We start from the raw sequence: 19,609 nt of genomic DNA on the forward strand, positions 1-19,609 counted from the left end.
GTCAGCGTTTGTCAACCTAGTGCCCTCCATATGCTTTTCAACCACAGCTCACATCAGTGTTGGCTTGGGCTGATGGGAGTTGTAAGCCAGGACATCAGGTTGGCAAAAGCACTTGAGCAAACTTGGAAGCTTGACTGTACTTAATCTTCTGCAAATTGCATGTATTTTATGGGATACTGCAGGGTGTCAGCAACTTGAACCTAAGCCATCATTCAAGGAAATGATGGGAGAATAGAATTAAAAGCTGCTACCTGCCAATGCTGTGTGCTTGGGCTTAGAAGCCTGACTCCATCACACTTTATTTTCCCCAGTACTTTTTCCTCACTGTTGCTATGAGCAGTTAAGAAAGTGAAGATTCTTCCTAAACACAGGATTATATAATATGGGAAGCTTGTGCTGTGGCAAATTTGAGATTCGGATATTGTGGATTTTTGTTATATACCACTTAAAATGACAGAGAGCAGAATGGTGTAGAGCCAGAGAGAAAGTGGAGGAGGAAGCAAGCAGCAAAGTCCAGGAATGGTGTGGGATGAAGCAGAAGTTGCTTCCAGGAAGCAGGGAGGTTTGGGAGACAGGTTTGAAAAAATTAAGTGTGTGTATGTATATGCCTGTGTGTGCTATGCACATACTGGCCACACTTGCCACTAGCATACACACACAAGGACTGGCCAAGAGGTTATGGTCCTCGAGTTTGCCATCCCTGTTCTAGGCCACTGGCTACAGGTTCCTATTGCTGTCTCACCTGTCAAACCTGAGTTGCAGAGCTCCAAACCGACCACACCAGGGTTTCATGAAGCTGCAAAGAGTCCATGGTTGTTTATTAACCTGAGTATAACAAATATAACATGTACACAGTATAAAAATGAACATTGAGCATGAGAAGTATGACACATCCATGAACTGTCCACATTTCTTTGGGCAATGGGATATCAAGAACTTCACGGCTTGGAAAGTTCTGGGCGTAAAAATTTTCCTCTCATTCCACAAAAAAAAAATCATACAAAGTACATTCAAATACTTAAAAGTTGATTCTCAGGGCTGGGAAGGGAAAATGTCCTGCATTGACAACAGTTTCCTTGGCCCAAGAATCTCAGGCCTGGTGGCTTCCCGTGTTGCACTTTTGGGGTGGTCAGGGCTCTTTGTTGCGTCTCTTAAATTAAATCATCTTAAATCAAAAAGTACAAATTGTTTGAAACCACATAAGACATGCAACCGTCTGCCATCGACACGTTTGGGGCACATGCAGGCAAAGAACAGTTTGTAGGCTGGGCCCTAGGCAGGTTCTGAGTTGATGGGCGGCAAGTTCTGGTGCTTGAAATACTGTACCACTTGTTGCGGCAGCTCCGCCAGGACAGCTTTGGCCAGGGTTTCCTTCGGTGCCTGAAAGAAGAAAGCCAGTGCAGTTCAAGTTTCTCCACCATGAAATAAAATAAATACTGTATTTTTCGCTCCACAAGGCACACCGGACCATAAGGCACCCAAGCTTTTTGGGGGTGGGGGGGAAATCAAGAAAAAAAATCTTATTCCCCCCCCCCCCCAGAGCAAAGAAGCCAAGACAGCGAGCAGGATCCATCCCGCTCGCTGTCTTGGCTTCCTCTTTAGCCGCGCGCAACCTCTCCAGCCGGGAGAGGCTGTGCGCGGCTTCATATTTAGCCGCGGGACTGGGGAAGCCCGAGCTTCTCCAGCCCCCAGAACAGGTCTGGGAGCGGCGGCAAGGTTGCGAAGCCTTTGGAGCGCAGCGCAAGTTCCCGCTCGCTCCAAAGGCTTCGGGTTCCTTTCGCTGAAGCCAGGAGAGTCTTGCTCCCTCTGCACTTTGGAGGCTTCGTGTTCTATCGCTGAAGCCAAGAAGCCTGCATTCGCTCCATAGGATGCACCCACATTTCCCCTTAATTTTTGGAGGGGAAAAAGTGCGTCCTATAGAGTGAAAAATACGGTAAGTAGATACAGTTTCAGGCTTTTCACTGAAGCCACTTCACACATTCAGCCGCTGCCGCGATATCAAAGCAACGTATAACTTTGCCTGTTTTCTGTATCCTGAAGGCATCCACCACGGAGTCGTGGTCAGTGGAGTTGGTAAGGTTAGGCCAGCCTTCCGGATGTTTTGGACCACAATTCCCATCAACCTTGGCCGATATGGGAGTTGCAGTCCAAAACGTTGGTCTGACTGAGCAGAAAGCAGCTTCATATATCTGTTTAGTGACCCTAAGACAGGCAGTATGTCTCAGTGGTGATTTAAGAACAGAAGACAAGCTTTTCTGGACTGAAACAAACGTTAACCTAAGCCAACATCCCAAAAAGTCCACAGCTTATGGTGAAGGGAGGGTAACAAATAAAAATAATAGCACTTAGGGCTGGCAAAGCCTTTCACACTCACACTATGGAATTCCCGGAAGGGCACAAACTGGACGATGTCACGCACAGCCTCCTCTCCCGTGTAAGACCGGACCACGCGGCTGTCTCCATCCAGGAACTCCATGGCTGCGAAGTCTGCGTTCCCCACTCCCACGATGATGATGGACATGGGCAGCTTGGAGGCTTGCACAACGGCATGCCGCGTCTCGTCCATGTCACTGATGACGCCGTCGGTGATGATCAAGAGGATGAAGTATTGCTGAAGAAGCAGGGCGAAAAATCGAAAAGTCAGATAAGTTCCAGGGTATGGGGACATGGGTGGAGCGTGGGCAGTTTGAGATGATGAGCCAGGGGATGGGACAGTCCTGCTCAGCTGCAAGGAGGGAGGGGCACCTGGCCTGACACTGGGACATTGGTGTCAGTAAGGCCAAAAGAAATGTGTGTTGTGGTGATTCAGTGGGTTGGCGGGGGAAGATGGAGATGGCTCACATCCAAAGGGCACCCTGCTCCCTCCCCAAACCAGGAGAAACTAGATTGGGGAATGTGACCGGCTCTAGTTTAGGCTTCCTCATGGAATATCTATTCTCTTCTGGCATGTTATCTATTAAAATTTTCTGATGATTAGTGCCAGAGGACAGACACAACTGACACCTGATTAGCACTCCTTGGTCCTTGGTGAAACCTGCAGGATGGTCCCTTGTCCTCAGACAAGGTGCAGGACAACATTGCCTTAGGAAATATTTTAATACAGGAGGGCGTCTCAACCGAATAGTGCAGGAGAAGGAGAAGTTTGTGCTAAGCCCCCATCGGAGTTCTCAACATTTTCCTAAAAGAGGGCCTATCTACATTAAGAAATAATATCAATGGAAACTTTTTCTGGGGTGTGAGGGTTTGCAGGGCGATTCTCATCAGGACCACAGCAGGGGATGGAAGGGGTAGATGTTTGAGGTTACTGGACTACAATTTCCATCATCCTGACCACTGTCCACACTGGCTGGGGATGATGGGGGTTAGAATCCAACACCATCCAGAGAGTAGCACCAGATTGGCTACCCCTACCAAATGTTCCTGGTATATGAGGACAGTTGGGGTACATCTCTTCCCGTGAATTTCCAACCAACACACTGGAGTTATAAAATTAATCCTTCTCCTGTTCTGCAGCTCAAACTGTGGAACCAAAATAGCAACACAAACATTCTCTCCGAAGCACACATTTATTTCTGCAAGTCTTTAATGGCGGGTGATCCCATCCATGAGCTTTCAGAGCAGAGTGAGGTAGCAGTGCATTGGATGTCATCCAGGGGCTCAATTCTGCAGTAGCATTATCATGTACTTGCAGGATCTAATGCAGTGGTTCCCAAAGTGGGCACTACCAGTCGGTAGAGCATGAGACACTTAATCTCAGGGTTGTGGGTTCAAGCCCCATGTTGGGCAAAAGATTCCTGCATTGCAGGGGACTGGACTAGATGACTCTCCTGGTCCCTTCCAATTCTATGATCCAGGGTAAAAAGGTAAAGGTATGCTCTATGACCCCCTGGGGGCAGTGGGATTACCTAAGGGGGTGCTAGGAGACTGGGGGTGGCAAGGGGCACTAGAGGTGTAAATGACTCTCAGCCTTCAAAAAGCCGGTATCAATCAAGTTCATCAGTTAATTAATTGAAATAGTTTTAACTGGATTTTAAATAAAGGTGCAATTGATTGTTACTGTTTTAAGTTTTATTGTGTTATTTCCTTCCGTAGTGGGTCCTGCAAACCACTAAATGCTTTCTATAGGGTAGGAGGCACTGGGGACGGGTTAATGGAACCAAGAATGTGGTGGCCTGAAAAGTTTGGGAACCACTGATCTAATAGTTCTCCTCCTTGCAGCCTCTGCCCTCGTGCAGATCCAGCAGTGCCCCCACCAAACACACTTTATCCAAAGACAAATGGCAAAGGTGCCTGAACTCACAGTCGCAGACTGTTGCTGGGTGGCCTGGGCTGCAAACCGAGCCACGTGGTTGATGATGGGGGAGAAGTTAGTTGGTCCATAGAAGCGTATGTGAGGCAGGCAGGTGGAGTAGGCTTGGACGATGCCTTCTACACCTTTAGAGCAAAGTAAGAGAACGGGTGGTCAGGCCCCCAAATGCACACAAATCCAGCTGTGAGCCCCAACTCCTGTCCCAAACTTTTGATTTAGCAACCTTTGTGTTCCTGAAATAGCCTTGCAGCAAAATCCCATCATGCATCTGTCTACTCAGAAGAAAGTCCAGTTGGGACTCATCCCCAGGTAAGTGCATAGAGGATCCTGGCCTAAAACTCACCCAAATGATGAAGACTTCTCTAATTGGGGGGTAGCCCTAAATATAGGTAATTAATTAATGACTTGAGATAGTCTCATCCTCATTGTTGGGTGGCGGTGGGAAATAATCTTATAAAAGAAACAACCTTTTCAAGCTTCTTGTCAAGCTGTTTGCAGGGGGCCTCCTGCTTGGCTCCATCCGGAAGTGTGTGGGGTTTTCTGTCTCTGCATCCCAGCTATTTATTCCTCACCCCGTTAACTCCGGTGACCCTTTAACCTATCACTCTAGCAACGTGTACGAACACCTACTAATGCTCCCAGGCTGCTTCATGTCTCTGTGAGAGGTGGAGGCTGCTTTGGTTGCATTTCCCAGAGGATTCACAGACGACTCCCAACAAGCGCTGCTAACTAGAACAAAACCTCTATGCTCAGAGGCGGATAAGCTCAGAGGCAACATCTGCCAAGAGGCATCTGGCTAGTTGGTATTGGAAGCAGGAGGCTTCACACTAATCCAAAAAGGCAATTGGAACTAGAGAGGAAGGAATCTGTCGATTTCCCTTTCTCATTTTTCCAGTCTGCAGTGATTTATTCCCAGTGAAAATGTGTCAATATTTAACATGGATTTCTCCTAATATATACATTTTTTTTTTACTAATATACACACATTTTGCAAGCAACTTTCCCTACCATAATGCGTTCTGTATGTAATTTTCACTAATATATGCATTTTGGTACACATTATTTGGTTGGTCAATGGCCTCACAGAATTTTGAGGAGAGTGCATTTTGATTCTGAAGGATAGTTATGTTTGGATATGCATATTGTTTCGGAAAGTGTGAATTGGGTGGCTTCTTAGGGAAATGCAGACAGAATCAAATCTCTTCCTCATCCCTAGTTGGAACACCTAAGGCAGCTTTCCCTGGTGTCCTCCAGAAGTTGTTGGACTACAACTCCCATCAGCCCCAGCCAGGGCCTTATATCATTAAAAGATTTAAACTGGGGTTCTTCTCTAAGCATTTTGTACACCCCACATATAGAGCTATTTTAGTCTGGATACTTCTGTGGTGGAAGCTACTTAGAGGAAGTTTTTGTGTCTTTTCAGAAGGCATGCCCCCCCCCAAAAAACACTCCACTTTGCACCCCCTGCATTTAAGACAGAATGTATATATTGCTCTACATGCAGAAAATGCCTCAGCAATGTAGAGAAATAAAATATAAAACATAGTACAGATTTTAAAACAGCATTAAAATTTAAAAGCCAATGAATTAAAGACAGCAGAAATAAAATGAACTGTGCAGTTACCTTGGCAAAAAGGGTTTGTAGGATTGAAGTTAATGGCAAATTCGTGCGAAACCTGGAAGACGAAGGTTGTAAAAGAAGAAGGGGGTTAATTTTACTCCTCTTTCCACCCAAACATATTGCAAAATGTGGCTGATACCCAAGTTTCAGGATGTGTTTCCTCCAAGATTCACCTGAGCATTAAAATTAGGGGAGCCCATTCTTTCCACCCTTCCCCAAAGACTGCCTTGTGGCACAAGGGCACCACACCCATTTTTGCACATCTGCTTGCCCACTTAATGTATGTAATGATGGAGCTAGCAAGTAATTCATGTAACCCAGGGCTAGCTCCACCAAGCCTCTTCTTTTGCTTCAGTGGGAGAGGTGAGAAGATGAGCTCCTTCCATCAGCCCTGATGGAAGACCAGCTCCATCAGGCTGGGCCTCCAGCCCTTGAGCAGCTTCCATTCCAGGGAGTCACTGAAAGGACCAAAAACTTTAAGCACAAGCACCTGGCCTTTGTTTCCCACTTTCCCCTCCCTGTCCCCTTTGTGTCATCATCATGTCTTTTCGATTGCGAACCTGCAGGGCAGGGAATGCCTGGTTCAACTGTCTGCACACAAACTGCTCTGGGAACCTTTCTGGCTGAAGAGCAGGAAGGCACAATTGCTCCAAATAAATGCATCACCTTTCTTTTTCATGGGACTAAACTTTAGTGTCAGACTGAAGGTGGCAAAAGCTGCCACGCAATTACCCCTGCACTGTCCCCCAAAGGCAGCTCTCATCACATTGCACTGCATTACATTTCGGCCCGTAACCATCATTGCCGTTCCCTCCCATTCCAAACTCGCATGGTCCTGTGCCTCTCTGTTTGGAAGTAAAATGGGCCACCCCAAAGCAAGGTCTGGCTCCTGCATACTCAGGGGGCTTCTCAGGTATCCAGAAGACTAGTTTATGAATGAGAAGGAAATGAATGAATGAGCAAACAAACCAAATAGGCACAAATTTGTGGCATCTATGGAATGTGGAGGGCAGTTGAGCACTGAGTGGGTCAGTGCCAAAGAAAGGAAGAGAAAAGAGAAGGCAATTGCAGGGCTTGTGTCTTTTCATTCTTTGGTTGTAAGGACGCAAGAAAAGCCCTGCTGGATCAGGCCCAAGGGGCCCATCCAGCCAGGCATCCTGTTCTCACAGTGTAAGAGAAACAGTAGCAACTCTCCCCACTTGAGATTCCCAGCGACTGGCATTCAGAAGCATCACTGTCTCCGACAATGGAAATTATGCTGTGAAGGTTACTTTGTGATTACTTTTTTAAGTACACCATGCACTGTGCTTGGCTCCCAATTTTGGGGAAGAGAGATATATCGGTAACTCTAAAACAAACAAACAAACAGTATTGAAGTTTTAATGTCTGTCTTTGAGCATTTATTAAAGCTGTATCCTAAGAGTGGGCATTGGGGCCAAGGAGATATGACCCATTAAGTTAAAAACACCCATTCCAACAATGTACAGAGGGGGGGTTTCAGGGGGGGGGAATCACCCCCTTCCCCACTCTCTAGAACCGCCCCCCTACATATAGCAAAAAAAAGGTCTCAGGACTGAGCCCCTTTTTTTGCCATATAGCATAGTAGGAAAAAGCTTCAGGAATGTGTAAACAACAACCCAAAAAGTGTTTTTTTTGCTTCCCCCTCACCTTGCAAGTCCCAGTCAACAGCATAGAGATCCCGTTTCAGACTAGCAAGAGGGCTGGGGACAGGTCCTCGGGTGACACAATACAAAGCCTCATGATTTCCATAGACGACACTTTCTTTTCCCAGACTTGCAGGCTCAGGACCCTTTCTCCCCATGAGCAAACAATGAATAATTTGACATAGTCTCCCCACCACCACCAAAAGTTTGCACATGGGAGGGACTTTGACAGATGGCTGCAGCCACAGCCTCCTGGGTGCCCCCCCCTGAGTGCTTTGGAATTTGAATTCGTTCCTTCTCACAGCCCCTACAGAGACGACTTCTTGAGGTCCCCTTCGCAAAGGCCTTTGCATTTCAAGATGTTCTCTGACATTTCCAACATGGTGGTTTTTTTTATGTGTTGAATATCTTATTCATATCAGGCCTGTGAAAGCATCCTGAGGCACCATGGCAACAAGAGCATCGGGAGAACAAAGCATGATTTCTATGTCTCTTATCTTTAATCGTCATCTCTGCTTCCTGCTCTGGTCCTCACTGTAACAATAGCCATGTTTGTAATTTGTTATCTGCAGTCCATGGAAAATGCAGATAGCCATCCATGAGGTTATGGATATGGTGGAAATTAAGAGCAGGCATTCTCAAAAGCAGCCAACATGTATCTATTTTTTTGGTATGTTCTTTTCACTAATACATGTGTTTCTATGCACACTTCACATCAGCCTATGTATTTCTGCACACGTTACTTGGCTAAGAGAACTGCAATGCAAAAATTTGAGAAATGTGAACTCTGCAACGTAGCTGTGTTTCAGTTTGTGTATTGTGAGGTAGTTTTACACACTTCTCCCCCATCCCTGGCCAGATCCCCCACAAAGTCACAAGCGTTGTTATATGTGAGAGATTTCCGAAGCTAAAATAAACCTAAACCTCCTGAATGGTGGTCCGGTTTCCTGCATGGAAAAGGTATTGAGTCATCCTGTTCTTTGGCTGGAAACTAAATCAGGCTTATAGGCTATTTAGATAAAATAGACCTGCCTCTCTGAAAAGCAAACAGGCGTTGTTTTTTGTTTGGTGGGTGGGAAAAACCTAGAAAAGTGTATCAATCAATGGACTGACCTGAAACACCAGGAACAAATGGAAGTTATGTGTCCTATTGACAGGTTCGGAGCATAAATTTTAGCCCTAGTTTCACAGAGCTACTGCGCTTGCCAGATCTAATATGCAGGGTTGGGAGCTTTAACTGCAATATCCAAATAGATGACAATTAGGCCTGTCAATTAATGTTTCCAGTGGCTCCATTCAGGCCACATCACAGAGCACAGATCTGGGACCCCACAGCCTGGGGTGCTTATATTTTGCTGTAAGCTGCACAGAGTGGCTGGGGCAACCCACTGATTGGGTGACATATTGTTTTTGTTGTTGTTACATTTAGTCAGTCCTTAGAACACTGAATACAGTGATACCTCGGGTTACATACACTTCAGGTTACATACGCTTCAGGTTACACACTCTGCTAACCCAGAAATAGTGCTTCAGGTTAAGAACTTTGCTTCAGGATAAGAACAGAAATTGGGCTCCGGCGGCATGGTAGCAGCAGGAGGCCCCATTAGCTAAAGTGGTGCTTCAGGTTAAGAACCGTTTCAGGTTAAGAACAGACCACCGGAATGAATTAAGTACTTAACCTGAGGTACCACTGTAATGCAAAAACCAAAGCAAGTGTCTGCAAAGGTGTTTTGGCTTTTACCAATGACATAGTCTAGTTATATGCTACTGTACTATGAATTTAGATATTTAAGGATGGAGTTTTTTGTACTGAAAGAAATTTTATGTCTGCTAGACTGTTTACTTCTTATTTTACTTCATTAATTGGGTTTCAACAGATCACTTTCCATTTTTCTAAATCATTAGACAACAGATCCCACATGTGATGTGGTGCAAGACAAAGGAAGCTGCCCACTCATGTATTCATCACAGCGGTGGACCTTTTGAGTGTTCAGAGACCTGCCGTTTTTATTTTCAGTCTCTCCAGTTAAATGGCTGGCAAATGTTTATTAAAGCTTTCAGTGATTATTCAGACATAATACTGAAGCTTGCAGTCCTAGAAAGTAGAGACTCACCCAACACTGCTCAGGGGTGAAAAAACAACCACCCCAAAATGCAAACCTTTGGACTGCCATTTTAACTTACTTCATCTAAAAAAAAATTCATCTCAAAAGCAAAGTTGCATGTCACCCATCCTAATTCCTCCCATTAAAATGTCAGCATTTGATTCCTCCTCCTGCTCTCAGGAACAACAAATTGGTCACCTTCAGAACCGAAAGATGTTTACTGCATTCATTGTAATTGGGGATATGACAGACAAATGTAATGTTTAATGGTGAAGAAGGGGGATGACTCACTCTCAAGCAGCACATTGAGTGCCTGATCCTGCACTTAATGTCACTGGCACCTTGATACAGAGTGTGCACCACTGTATTAATAGCAAGAATAATGTGCACAGTGGGAGAGTTACTGGAGTATTTAATCATTAAGGTAGCACTTGAGACCAAGTGAATAGGCTCCAAGAGTCAGCAACCATGCCTGGGCACCACCAGGGCATGCAGGATTCACACCAACTGTGGAGGTGCAGCATAGATGCCTCTATGGGCAGGGCAGATTCCCGTTTATCAATATTGTGGGTAAATATATTAGATTCCACACAACAAATATCCATATACACAAACCTCTAATAGCACTATCATAACATTTATTTAGCCATGTATTTATTTCATTAATCTATTTTTACTTTCCAGCAATAACATGCCCTCAAAGCATCTTATAAAGCAAAGCGCGCTATTGCTGCTCTTACAGTCTTTAACATTTTGTAGTCTGGCTTTCAGAGAAAAGATTTTGGTTCCTAACCCACATTTTGTGGCACAGGTTTCATTTTTGGCTGGTCTTGGATTACATTCTCTGTCTTTGGAGTTGTTGTGTGGACAACCGGGACACTCATGCCCTTCTTATTAGGGTTGGCAGTGACTCCTAATGTTTGACAGCCATTGCAGTCATTCCCAACCACATGAGTGACGCCACGTTGTGCCCTCTGCTAGCAGAATGGTATTTCATTCATGTAATGGGATTCTTCTTCCCCACCCCCTGGGAACACCCTCAAATATGTTTCAAAAGGTTGGGGGGTCCATCAGGTGCAAGTGGGGAAGGTGTCAGGAGCTACAGGGGAGAGATGAGAAAGAGGGAAATCTTGCAGAAACTCTGGATATCAGCCATCCAAGCTTGGAGGGCTGAGGCAGAATTGTAGTTTTAGATCTGCTCCACTTCCCAGTGGGGAGGAGTTGTGGTGGACTGCATGGCCACCCACTCCCCACCAGGGCCAGGGGACATTGTCCCCCGTTGCCTGGGGGATCCCGGCCATGTCAGAACCCGGCCAGCCAATCTGCTGGCCGGGGGGGGCGTGGGGCGTGGCTGGGGCAGTTTAAACCGAGGAGCGAGCCAGAGGACTTCCTCTTTGGCTTGCTTCCTCAATCACCCGCCCTCCGCCCCTATTTGCAGGTTAGACACTGGCCTTGCTATGGACTGTGGTTGGTCACCTTCGTTGTCCGAGGGGCCTGGTAGGAATTTTTCCATTTGGCAAATTGGCACTGGCCACTTGGTTTTCACTTATCTCGTAGCAATTGTCACAACTTTGTTAGGGTTGCGGTTAGGCATTGTTTGAGCTTGTGGGGGGGAGGGGAGGTGTGGCCATCACCTGCCCCTCCATTCTTAAGGGTATTCCATTAAAGGAATCCGGGGGTGTTGATCTTGTCCGAAGCCCGGCTGGGGACTAGGGCCTTGACATGACCCCAACGGGAACACCAGGGGGAACTTGAGTTGGTTCGCATCGACAGGGCTCCCCCTACCGGGGGCTTACCCTTTCTGGACTTCCTGCAGGAGTCAGATACAGTCAGGTCCAATCAATGCCTAAGCCAATACTGCTCACATTCTGTAATTCAATAAAGTTGTGGCCAAAATTTGCCCAATAACATAAACCTAATATCTGTGTCCTGGTGTGAGTTATTTCCCAACGAGGGGGTGGCTGTGGAGTCTCGACACGCAACGGATGGATTCTCTAGCCTAGCCTAAACCTCTGAACAAGCAGACACACCTTCCTCTCTCCTTATCTTTTCACTCTTTTCACTCCTGCCTTAGAATCCCCATTTCAGACTCTGTTCCCCAGGATGCTCTGAATGCTTGCCACGGGGCCAGCTGTTTGACTGAGGCTCCATTCCCACGCTTATGTAGGAGTCTGCCCCACTGAACTCAATGGGATGTACTTCTAAATATAGAACTGCACTGTTTGAATCAAGAAGGAAACCCTGAAAGCTTTGTTCCACCTAATGATATATACACACACTGTAAGCATGGAAATGTCTACAACAACAGGAGCAGGTTTACCTTCCAGTCTGGGGGGAGCTGGGCACCAAATCCCAAAGCAGGAAACATTTTATCTCTGCAAAATAATCAGAAGAAGGGGGGAAGGGGGAAGCAAGGGAGAAAGTAAGTATGGACTTAGGCAAGGCTGCAGATCTCCAGCATGTTTCTGTAACCCATATAAATGATATTGGTTCAACAAGATATGCAGAAAACTACTTAGGAGAGATTCCTGCTCCCTGAGTACTCACCCTGATTTATTCACACAAAGTTGTATTCATACAACAAGGAGCACCCATCCTTTCTGCAGTGGTTATATGCCTTTCCATTAATCAGGAGTGGAGGGGAACCACCTGCTTATGGGCCAAATTAGGCCTACCAGGCCACCCCATTTGGCCAAGCCACACACACCTGCCCAGGTGTAGGGCAGGTAAAAACCTGGCTCAGTCAAAGGGGGAGGTTGCAGGCACTGCTGATCAGCCTGCAAAGCCCTATGCAAAGAGTTCCAGAAGGTGATGTGTTTGCAAGGCCTCACAACCAGCTTTGCAAGACGCGTGTGGTCAAACTTCACTGCCAGATCAATGTGTTTCTCTACCATCATGAGGACTACAAACTTTAGAGAATTGCACAAACCACATGGAAGGGACACATGCAGGCGTTAATCCTCTTCCCTTTTAAACAATTTTAAATTGTTAGCTCCTTTGGGAGCCAAACATGCCTAATAAGTGGAATACAAATACATAAGCCAAGAAACACATTGTTTTGGAAAGGGCACTTTGCCCCACACTGGCAATCTGTCCCTGACTTGAGACAATCTGCAGAATTCCAGGGGGAATTTAAGAAGAGCCAGGATGATTCAAAGCAAGCTCCCCATCCCGCTTTCCGTATCCTGTCACCATCCAGATGCTTTGGGCTGCTGAGAGCCATAATCTAAAACATCTAGAACGCCTCGAGGTGGGGCGAGGTTGATCTAATCCAACATCCCATTTCCCAAATGGCCAGCCAGGGGAATCTGGAAGATCACAAGCAAGGCATGAAGGTGGCACAGTAAGATAGGGCTGTAAAAAGCTGCCTTTTGTCGAGTTAGTTATATTGGTTTGTCTAGCTCACTAATGTCTGCACTTACTGCCAGTGGCTCTTTGGGGTTTCAGGCAGAGTCCTGCATAGCCCTATGTGGAGTTGCTGTTGGTATTCGTGTGTGTGTGTGTGCATGCGTGCGTAGTTTTCAAAAAAAAATACATATAAAACATAGCAATTTCAAACATTAAAATACAGAGTTCTTTCAAACTCTTAGACCTCCTTCCATCTTTAAGATTAAATTTACTGCATCTTTTACCCTTATCTAGCTATTATATAACCATAATTATCATTAAATCAATTCCACATTACAAGTGTCTTTACATCCCTGCCAAAGATTTTAACTGTTTACAGTGGTCTTTTAAGTAAATTATGAATTTATTCCAGTCTTTAGAAAATACTTGATCTTCCTGGTTTTGGATCTTTCCAATCAGTTCCGCCATTTCCGCATATTTCATCATTTTCATCTGCCATTCTTCTTTTGTTGGTATTTCTTCTTCCTTCCGTCTCTGGGCTAGTAGCATTCTCGCTGCCATTATTGCATACTTAAAAAGTCTTTTATCTGCCATTGGAATTTGAACCAGGGACCCCTTGCATGCAAAACAGTTGCTCTACCACTGACTGGTGGCCCTTGTGTTGATAGACCTCTGCTGTTTTCCCTCTGTGTGCATCTTTTGGCTAATAATAATAATAATAATTTATTATTTATACCCCACCCATCTGGTTGCGTTTCCCAGGTGTACTGCTTCTGTAGCTGGAGGTTCCACCTAGCTGTTATGGCTAACAGCTCTTGATTGATTTATTCTCTATGAATTTTGTTTTAAAATACATAAAACATCTGAAGCAATATTTAGATCACCCCTTCCAGACAGAGCCTCATGAGGGAAGCGGCACTTACGTGTCATAATCTTGTATTATCTGCCCCACTGCCCAAATAGCTGAGAGGTATTCATTTGTTCCCATGGGGTTGATGTAGTGCAAAGACGTGGGGTCCCGAGGATTCCCGTTGGAGGCTGTGAAATCAATCCCGACCTGCAAGGAAAGATCAGCACCACCTTTACTATAGCAATGCCACAGGGGCTGGACAAGGCTGCTCTTCTCCATGGGTTCCAAAAAACAAACCAGGAAAGTGGTTTCCCTGGGGGCAAGAGTTATTTATCCCCCCTTTTCTACAACAGGGAAACTGGGGCTCTCCCAATGTTTCTGGACTCCAACCCCCAGAATCCCTGACCACTGTCCACGCTGACTGGGGCTGATGGGAGTTGGAATCCAACAACATCTGGAGGGCCACTGGTTCACCACACCTGGAAAGCCTAAGTTGTGGCTTGGCTCCTCTTCAACAGAGTGGCCATCTCTTCCTCAAAGGGCTTTTGGGTCCATCCACAACTAACTGGTCAAGGCAAAAAGTGGACTTTTTCAATACTATTTCTTAGTATTGGTTCTTCATCGCACAGGTCCCCCAATACCTTCTGGAATACCTCTCCTGATATGAAGCTTCCGAGACCCCAAGATCCTCATGATTTAGCGTTACATCTGAACAAGGCCACATTCTCCCCATCCATCCTCTCCTCTCCCTCAGCTTCCTCTGTCTCCACTGTGCTGCATTTTAAATTGTAAGATCATTGGGGCACAGACCTCTCTGCTACTACTTTGCAAAGCACTGTGTGCATTGGTGGCACTATCTGAATAACAACCAATCGCTGGCCATGGCATCCAATGGAAGGCAATCAGTTACTCAGTGGATCCTGACGGTACCATTCCACAACTCAAGACCTGCTAGACGAGCATCAGGAGAAATCCAGAAGTCCGTCCAGCTAGTCAAGTTGATGATTCCAGCCCTCTGTGATGGTTTATTTGGCTTCCAAATGAACCATTTCCTCCTTTGTGCCAGCAAACCTTTATGCAATAGTTCAGCTGTGTGCGTAACATGCTTGTACTCATTCCCGTTCCTATGGCAACGCCTCCTCCCTTCCTCTTTATGTCTCTTTAGACCAAAACAACAAATACGGGGGGAAAGAATATAGCCTGCATTTGTGTGTTTGTGTGCATAGACACAACATTCTTGGACACTGTACTCGAAAAAATAAGTTTGAAGCAGCAGGGGGCGGGGATACGTGTTCAATACATTGGATGAAACAAAAGTGGAATTTAAAGGCCCTGCACTGAAGTAAAGATTCCACAAACACACCTGCGCAGAATGAATGAAAAATCTCTCATTGCATATACACCAGCAAATGTCTAAGGTGAAGAAACACAGAACATTTAACCCAGAGGTCTCAAGAACGTTGATACAGGTCAGAACAGGGGGAAAGCATTGGAAATTCTGCTAGATAATAAACCAAAGCTAGAATCTGCTTCTTGGATTAAAGCGAGCAGCAATTCAAGTTACAAGAAAGGAGATGCCAACGAAACATCAGGAAGGACTTTCTGAGAGTAAGAGCTGTTCAACAGTGGAATGGACTCCCTTGGGAGGTGGTGGACTCTCCTTTCGTTGCAGAGGTTGGGTGGCCATTTGATCTAGTTGATATTCCTGCAGTGGAGGGGTTGGACTAGATTACCCCCTGGGTCCCTTCCAACTCTACAATTCTCTGATTCTGTCATTTGGCAGGCCCAAAGCTACATCTGCCAAATCTTCAAGTGTGCCAATAGAGACATTTGCACAAATTTGCAGCTTATACATGCATTTTGCTAACAGGCTAATGTAGGATGAGGTGGCCTTTGAGGTACTGGGGTGGTCTTGAGCAGCATAAGGTTTTATAGAACAAAACCAACACTTGGAATTGAGCCCAGATGCTAATTGGTGCAATACCCCAGGGGCATCCTGGGCGGAAGAGATGGAGCTGTTCTACAGCCACTGCCAGCAGAGCATGAGTTTTTAAAAAATCCAACTCACAAATGGGCAGGGACCCTCACTTCATTTTTTTCTGGGTCTGCTAAAAACGTATTTTTATTCCAGCAAACATATGATTCAGCTTTCTAGGCTTGCTCTAAAGGTTTTACTGGTTTTAGCTGCATTTTTATCTATGACTACATTATGGTTGTGGGGTTTTTTGGTTGATCTTAGCTGTGCTTTATTGACAATTTTAGAGTGTACGCTGCTTAGAGAGTTCTGTGTAAGTTGTTTATTTTTAATCATTTCTTTTAGAAAGATTTATAAACAGTTTATAAGAAAAAGAGAGGAAGAGACCAGTAGCACAATATGCCCCCAATCCATTTGAGTAATTTCAACTCCCAAATCCCCCTCCTCCAGCAAAATAATAATAATAATCTGTGAATACGGGTGGTGAATTAGGCTCAGCCCTAGTTTTGGCCCAATTACCAGAAGCTTTCTGGCTATGGGCTTGACCAGGAGGTCGCTCTATGCAATCCACATTGAAAGGCAGCTCCTAGACATTTTTATGACCTTCCTGGCAGATTGTGGCCAACATTAATGAATATCTGTGTGCAGATGCATGTATTTAAACTGAGATTTCAGATAGCCTGCCTATGGAGGCAATATGTCTTGGGTCAGACCTGTCTGACTGAGGCATCAGTCTTCATTTGATTAAGAAATGAGGATAGTAAGCAAGCCTGCAAAATGAGCCCAGGCAGAAAGTGGCCCTAAATGAACTTGGATTCATGGGGAAATTGATGATTAATTAAATTAAATTTTTGAATCTCTTCCCATGAAGACATCTTGAAGCGATCAAACATTTTTTTTTTAAAAAAAGAATCAGCAGTAACAACTTCAGATCCAATACAGATTCTAATTGAGGCAAAAACTGATGACGTGTGCTGCAAAATTCACCCGGCATGGGGGGTTTTGGCCAAATGAAATGTGTTCATTGCTTTGCAATGTTGCTTTCCTTCTGCCCCGTTGAGCTGGATTGATGTCATTCGTTCTGCTGTCCCTCATGCCTCGTTGGCGATCGCAGCCAGGGGCTGATACAGGCAGCTTGCTCTCAGATCCACAGCGATTACATTGGAGTCGGAGACTCCTCAAGGCTACCTTGATCTCCCGGGATCTTTTTAGGCCTGTCATTTGATTAAGTCCAAGTGAGGAGAGGATGCAGAATGGCACATTCCCAAACGAATTCACTTCACCTCATGCTTATTACAGCGCTTTGTGCACAAAGAGGCAAAGATCCTTACCGTAAACATTAGCTGGCAGCCCCCAAGGATATAGTCCAGGAAGGTGTAATCTCTGGTGATCTGAAACGGGATTTCAAATGGTTAGGAAGGGGGGGGGGGAGGAAGGGAGGCAATATAAGTGCATTTTCAGAAATCCCTAAACATTTGTAAGCAGAAAGAAAAACTTATTATAAGGCACTTTTGACCGTTTGTCTCTATGGAACTAAGGTCCTGTTGACCATCAAAATTTCAGAAGCAATATGATGGCTGGTAGTAAGTATCAAAGAGAAACTGCCCATGTGTGCACTGCAAAAACTAGCTCCATTGTGTTCAAAGTTCTATCTGTGGGGAGTCCAATTAGAAATGCTAAAGATTGAGGACACTGCAGTCATCAAGAATACTGAGCATGTATGCATTCATACACCACACCTCCTGCATCAGGACCGTCCTGGCAAGAATGTTTGCTGCTTCTATGATAACATTTGCATAGAATACCTGAAGCAGCACGCAGTGTGAAGCAAAGATGCATCCACCAGAAGCCACGGCCAATAGCAACCTACAGCAGAGGGTGCCAAGGGGATGTCCACTTGTTGCTGTAAAACTACAACTCCCATCAGCCCCAGCGAGCATGGCAAATAGTTAAGGACGAAGAGAGTTGTAGTCCTACAATGCCTAGAGGGCACCATGTTGGCTATTCCTGCCAGATGGAAGGGGAGGGGGGTCATATTAGAGCATCTGCTTTGCATACAGAAGGTCACAGGTGCAGTCTCTAAGCCGGGCTAAGAATGTCCCACTTCCTGAAACCCTGGAGAGCTGTTGGCAGTCAGTGTGGACAATGCTGAACTAGAAGCACCAACTGCCTGTTTCCCTTTTTTGTAGCATCTCCAGAACCTCACAGGAATCTCAATGTCTTCCCTCCTCCCCGTCCTCTCTCATCCCTTCTACTCCCCTTCAAGCTCAGCGTTGATAGCTTCCCTTTCCTGAGGTCACAACATTATGCAAATCCAGTAACGGTTGTTTTTAAAGTTAGGATGAACTAACCATAACTGCAACTTTAAAGATTATACAATAATACATTTCTTCTAGGGAAAAGCACCAGGGGGGAGGAGGAGAGCTTAATCTTCCCCCTGCCTTGCTTACAAATCTGTGGGAGAAAAGAACCACCACCATTCCAATTCACCGCATTTGAAGAATATAATGCCACCGGCTTTTCCTTCCAAGAAGCAGCTGCAAGAGTTTTCATACATGTTTTTTGAGCAGCAACACATTTCACAACAGCCTCACCCTACCCAGCGCCCTCCAGATGTTTGGAATCGCTTCCAGATTACCTGTTTAATGAGCCTTTCCCTGATTTGCTTGAGTGAGGCTGGACAATGCTGTATCAAAGCGCTGTCCAATGTTTTCCAATATTTTTCCCCATCCCTCCTGGTCACATGCCTTATTTGGGGAAAACTGATCTTCTTGAGAAAGTGGGTTTGTTGCACATGACCTCCCAGTCTGTTACAACTGCAAGACCCGGATTTGCTGGTATGTGATAGAATCCTACCCCCACAAAAGTCTGGGGGTGCCCATGGGATACCTCTCCCTCCAGTCTCAGTAGGGGGCAATGGGAGCTGTAGTCCAAAACATCTGGAGGGCACCATGGTTGGTGACAGATGCTTTGTGTGAAGTACTCACTTTGCAGGATTTCACAATGATGATTCCTGAGTTCTTGTAGCTCCTTTTCTTCTTCTGTTTTTTGGGGTTAATGCATTCAAATTCTACCTATTTAAAAATGAAACGGAAGGAAGACAGGTCACAATAAACACAAGAGATCCTGAATCATAGAATTATAGAACTGTAGAGTTGGAAGGGACCACAAGGGTCCCTGCCATGCAGAAATCCTGCACACAGCCGGTTCTCATTCTCTCAATGCCAGCAAAATGCCACAATCAGCCACCATTTGTTAGGTTGGGGAACTGCACCACTCAACACAGAAAAGTGCACCTTTGGAAGGTTAGCTGCATCTGGGTCTGCTTGCCAGTTTGGAAACTGCAAACTACATTGGAACACAGGACGCTGCCCAAGACCAACCACTGATCCACCTAGTTCAGCATTGTCTACCTTGAATGGCAGCAGCTCGCCAGGATTTAGGGCAAGGAAGTCTCTCCTAGTAGGTTCTGCATTAAAATGCTCCCTTAATCAAATTTCTCAACCATCGTTAGCTATGGATGCACCCAGACGATGGAGCTGAGAAAGCCATTCCCTTCTGGTCTTTAGAGCCTGGTGTTTTGAATGAAAGAGCTGCCTGGGTTACTGACAGCAGGTAACTCCATTTAGAAGCACTCAGCACTTGACAGAAACAAAAGCGGAAATGGCAGATGAACACAGCAGTATTCCAAGTCCTTTTTTATGTGTGTGTGTGTTTTTGGGGGGTGAAGGATGTTG

General features: G+C 45.5%; 1 protein-coding gene across 1 annotated transcript in view; it reads right to left on the bottom strand.

The window, feature by feature from the left end:
• Positions 1–801: 801 nt before the first annotated feature.
• Positions 802–19,609, bottom strand: part of CPNE2 (copine 2) — a 79,697-nt gene continuing 60,889 nt past the window's right edge. Inside the window, exons 9-16 of the mRNA XM_081922713.1 lie at positions 18,860–18,946; positions 17,204–17,263; positions 13,971–14,104; positions 12,020–12,074; positions 5,934–5,985; positions 4,301–4,434; positions 2,375–2,611; positions 802–1,380 (exon numbers count right to left, since the gene is read on the bottom strand). Of these exons, the coding sequence (XP_081778839.1) occupies positions 1,273–1,380; positions 2,375–2,611; positions 4,301–4,434; positions 5,934–5,985; positions 12,020–12,074; positions 13,971–14,104; positions 17,204–17,263; positions 18,860–18,946 (867 nt within the window). The 3' untranslated portion in view covers positions 802–1,272. The remainder of the gene's footprint in view (positions 1,381–2,374; positions 2,612–4,300; positions 4,435–5,933; positions 5,986–12,019; positions 12,075–13,970; positions 14,105–17,203; positions 17,264–18,859; positions 18,947–19,609) is intronic.

The sequence above is a fragment of the Podarcis melisellensis genome (genome assembly GCF_964234715.1).
Source record: "Podarcis melisellensis genome assembly, chromosome: 8".
NCBI lineage: Eukaryota > Metazoa > Chordata > Lepidosauria > Squamata > Lacertidae > Podarcis > Podarcis melisellensis.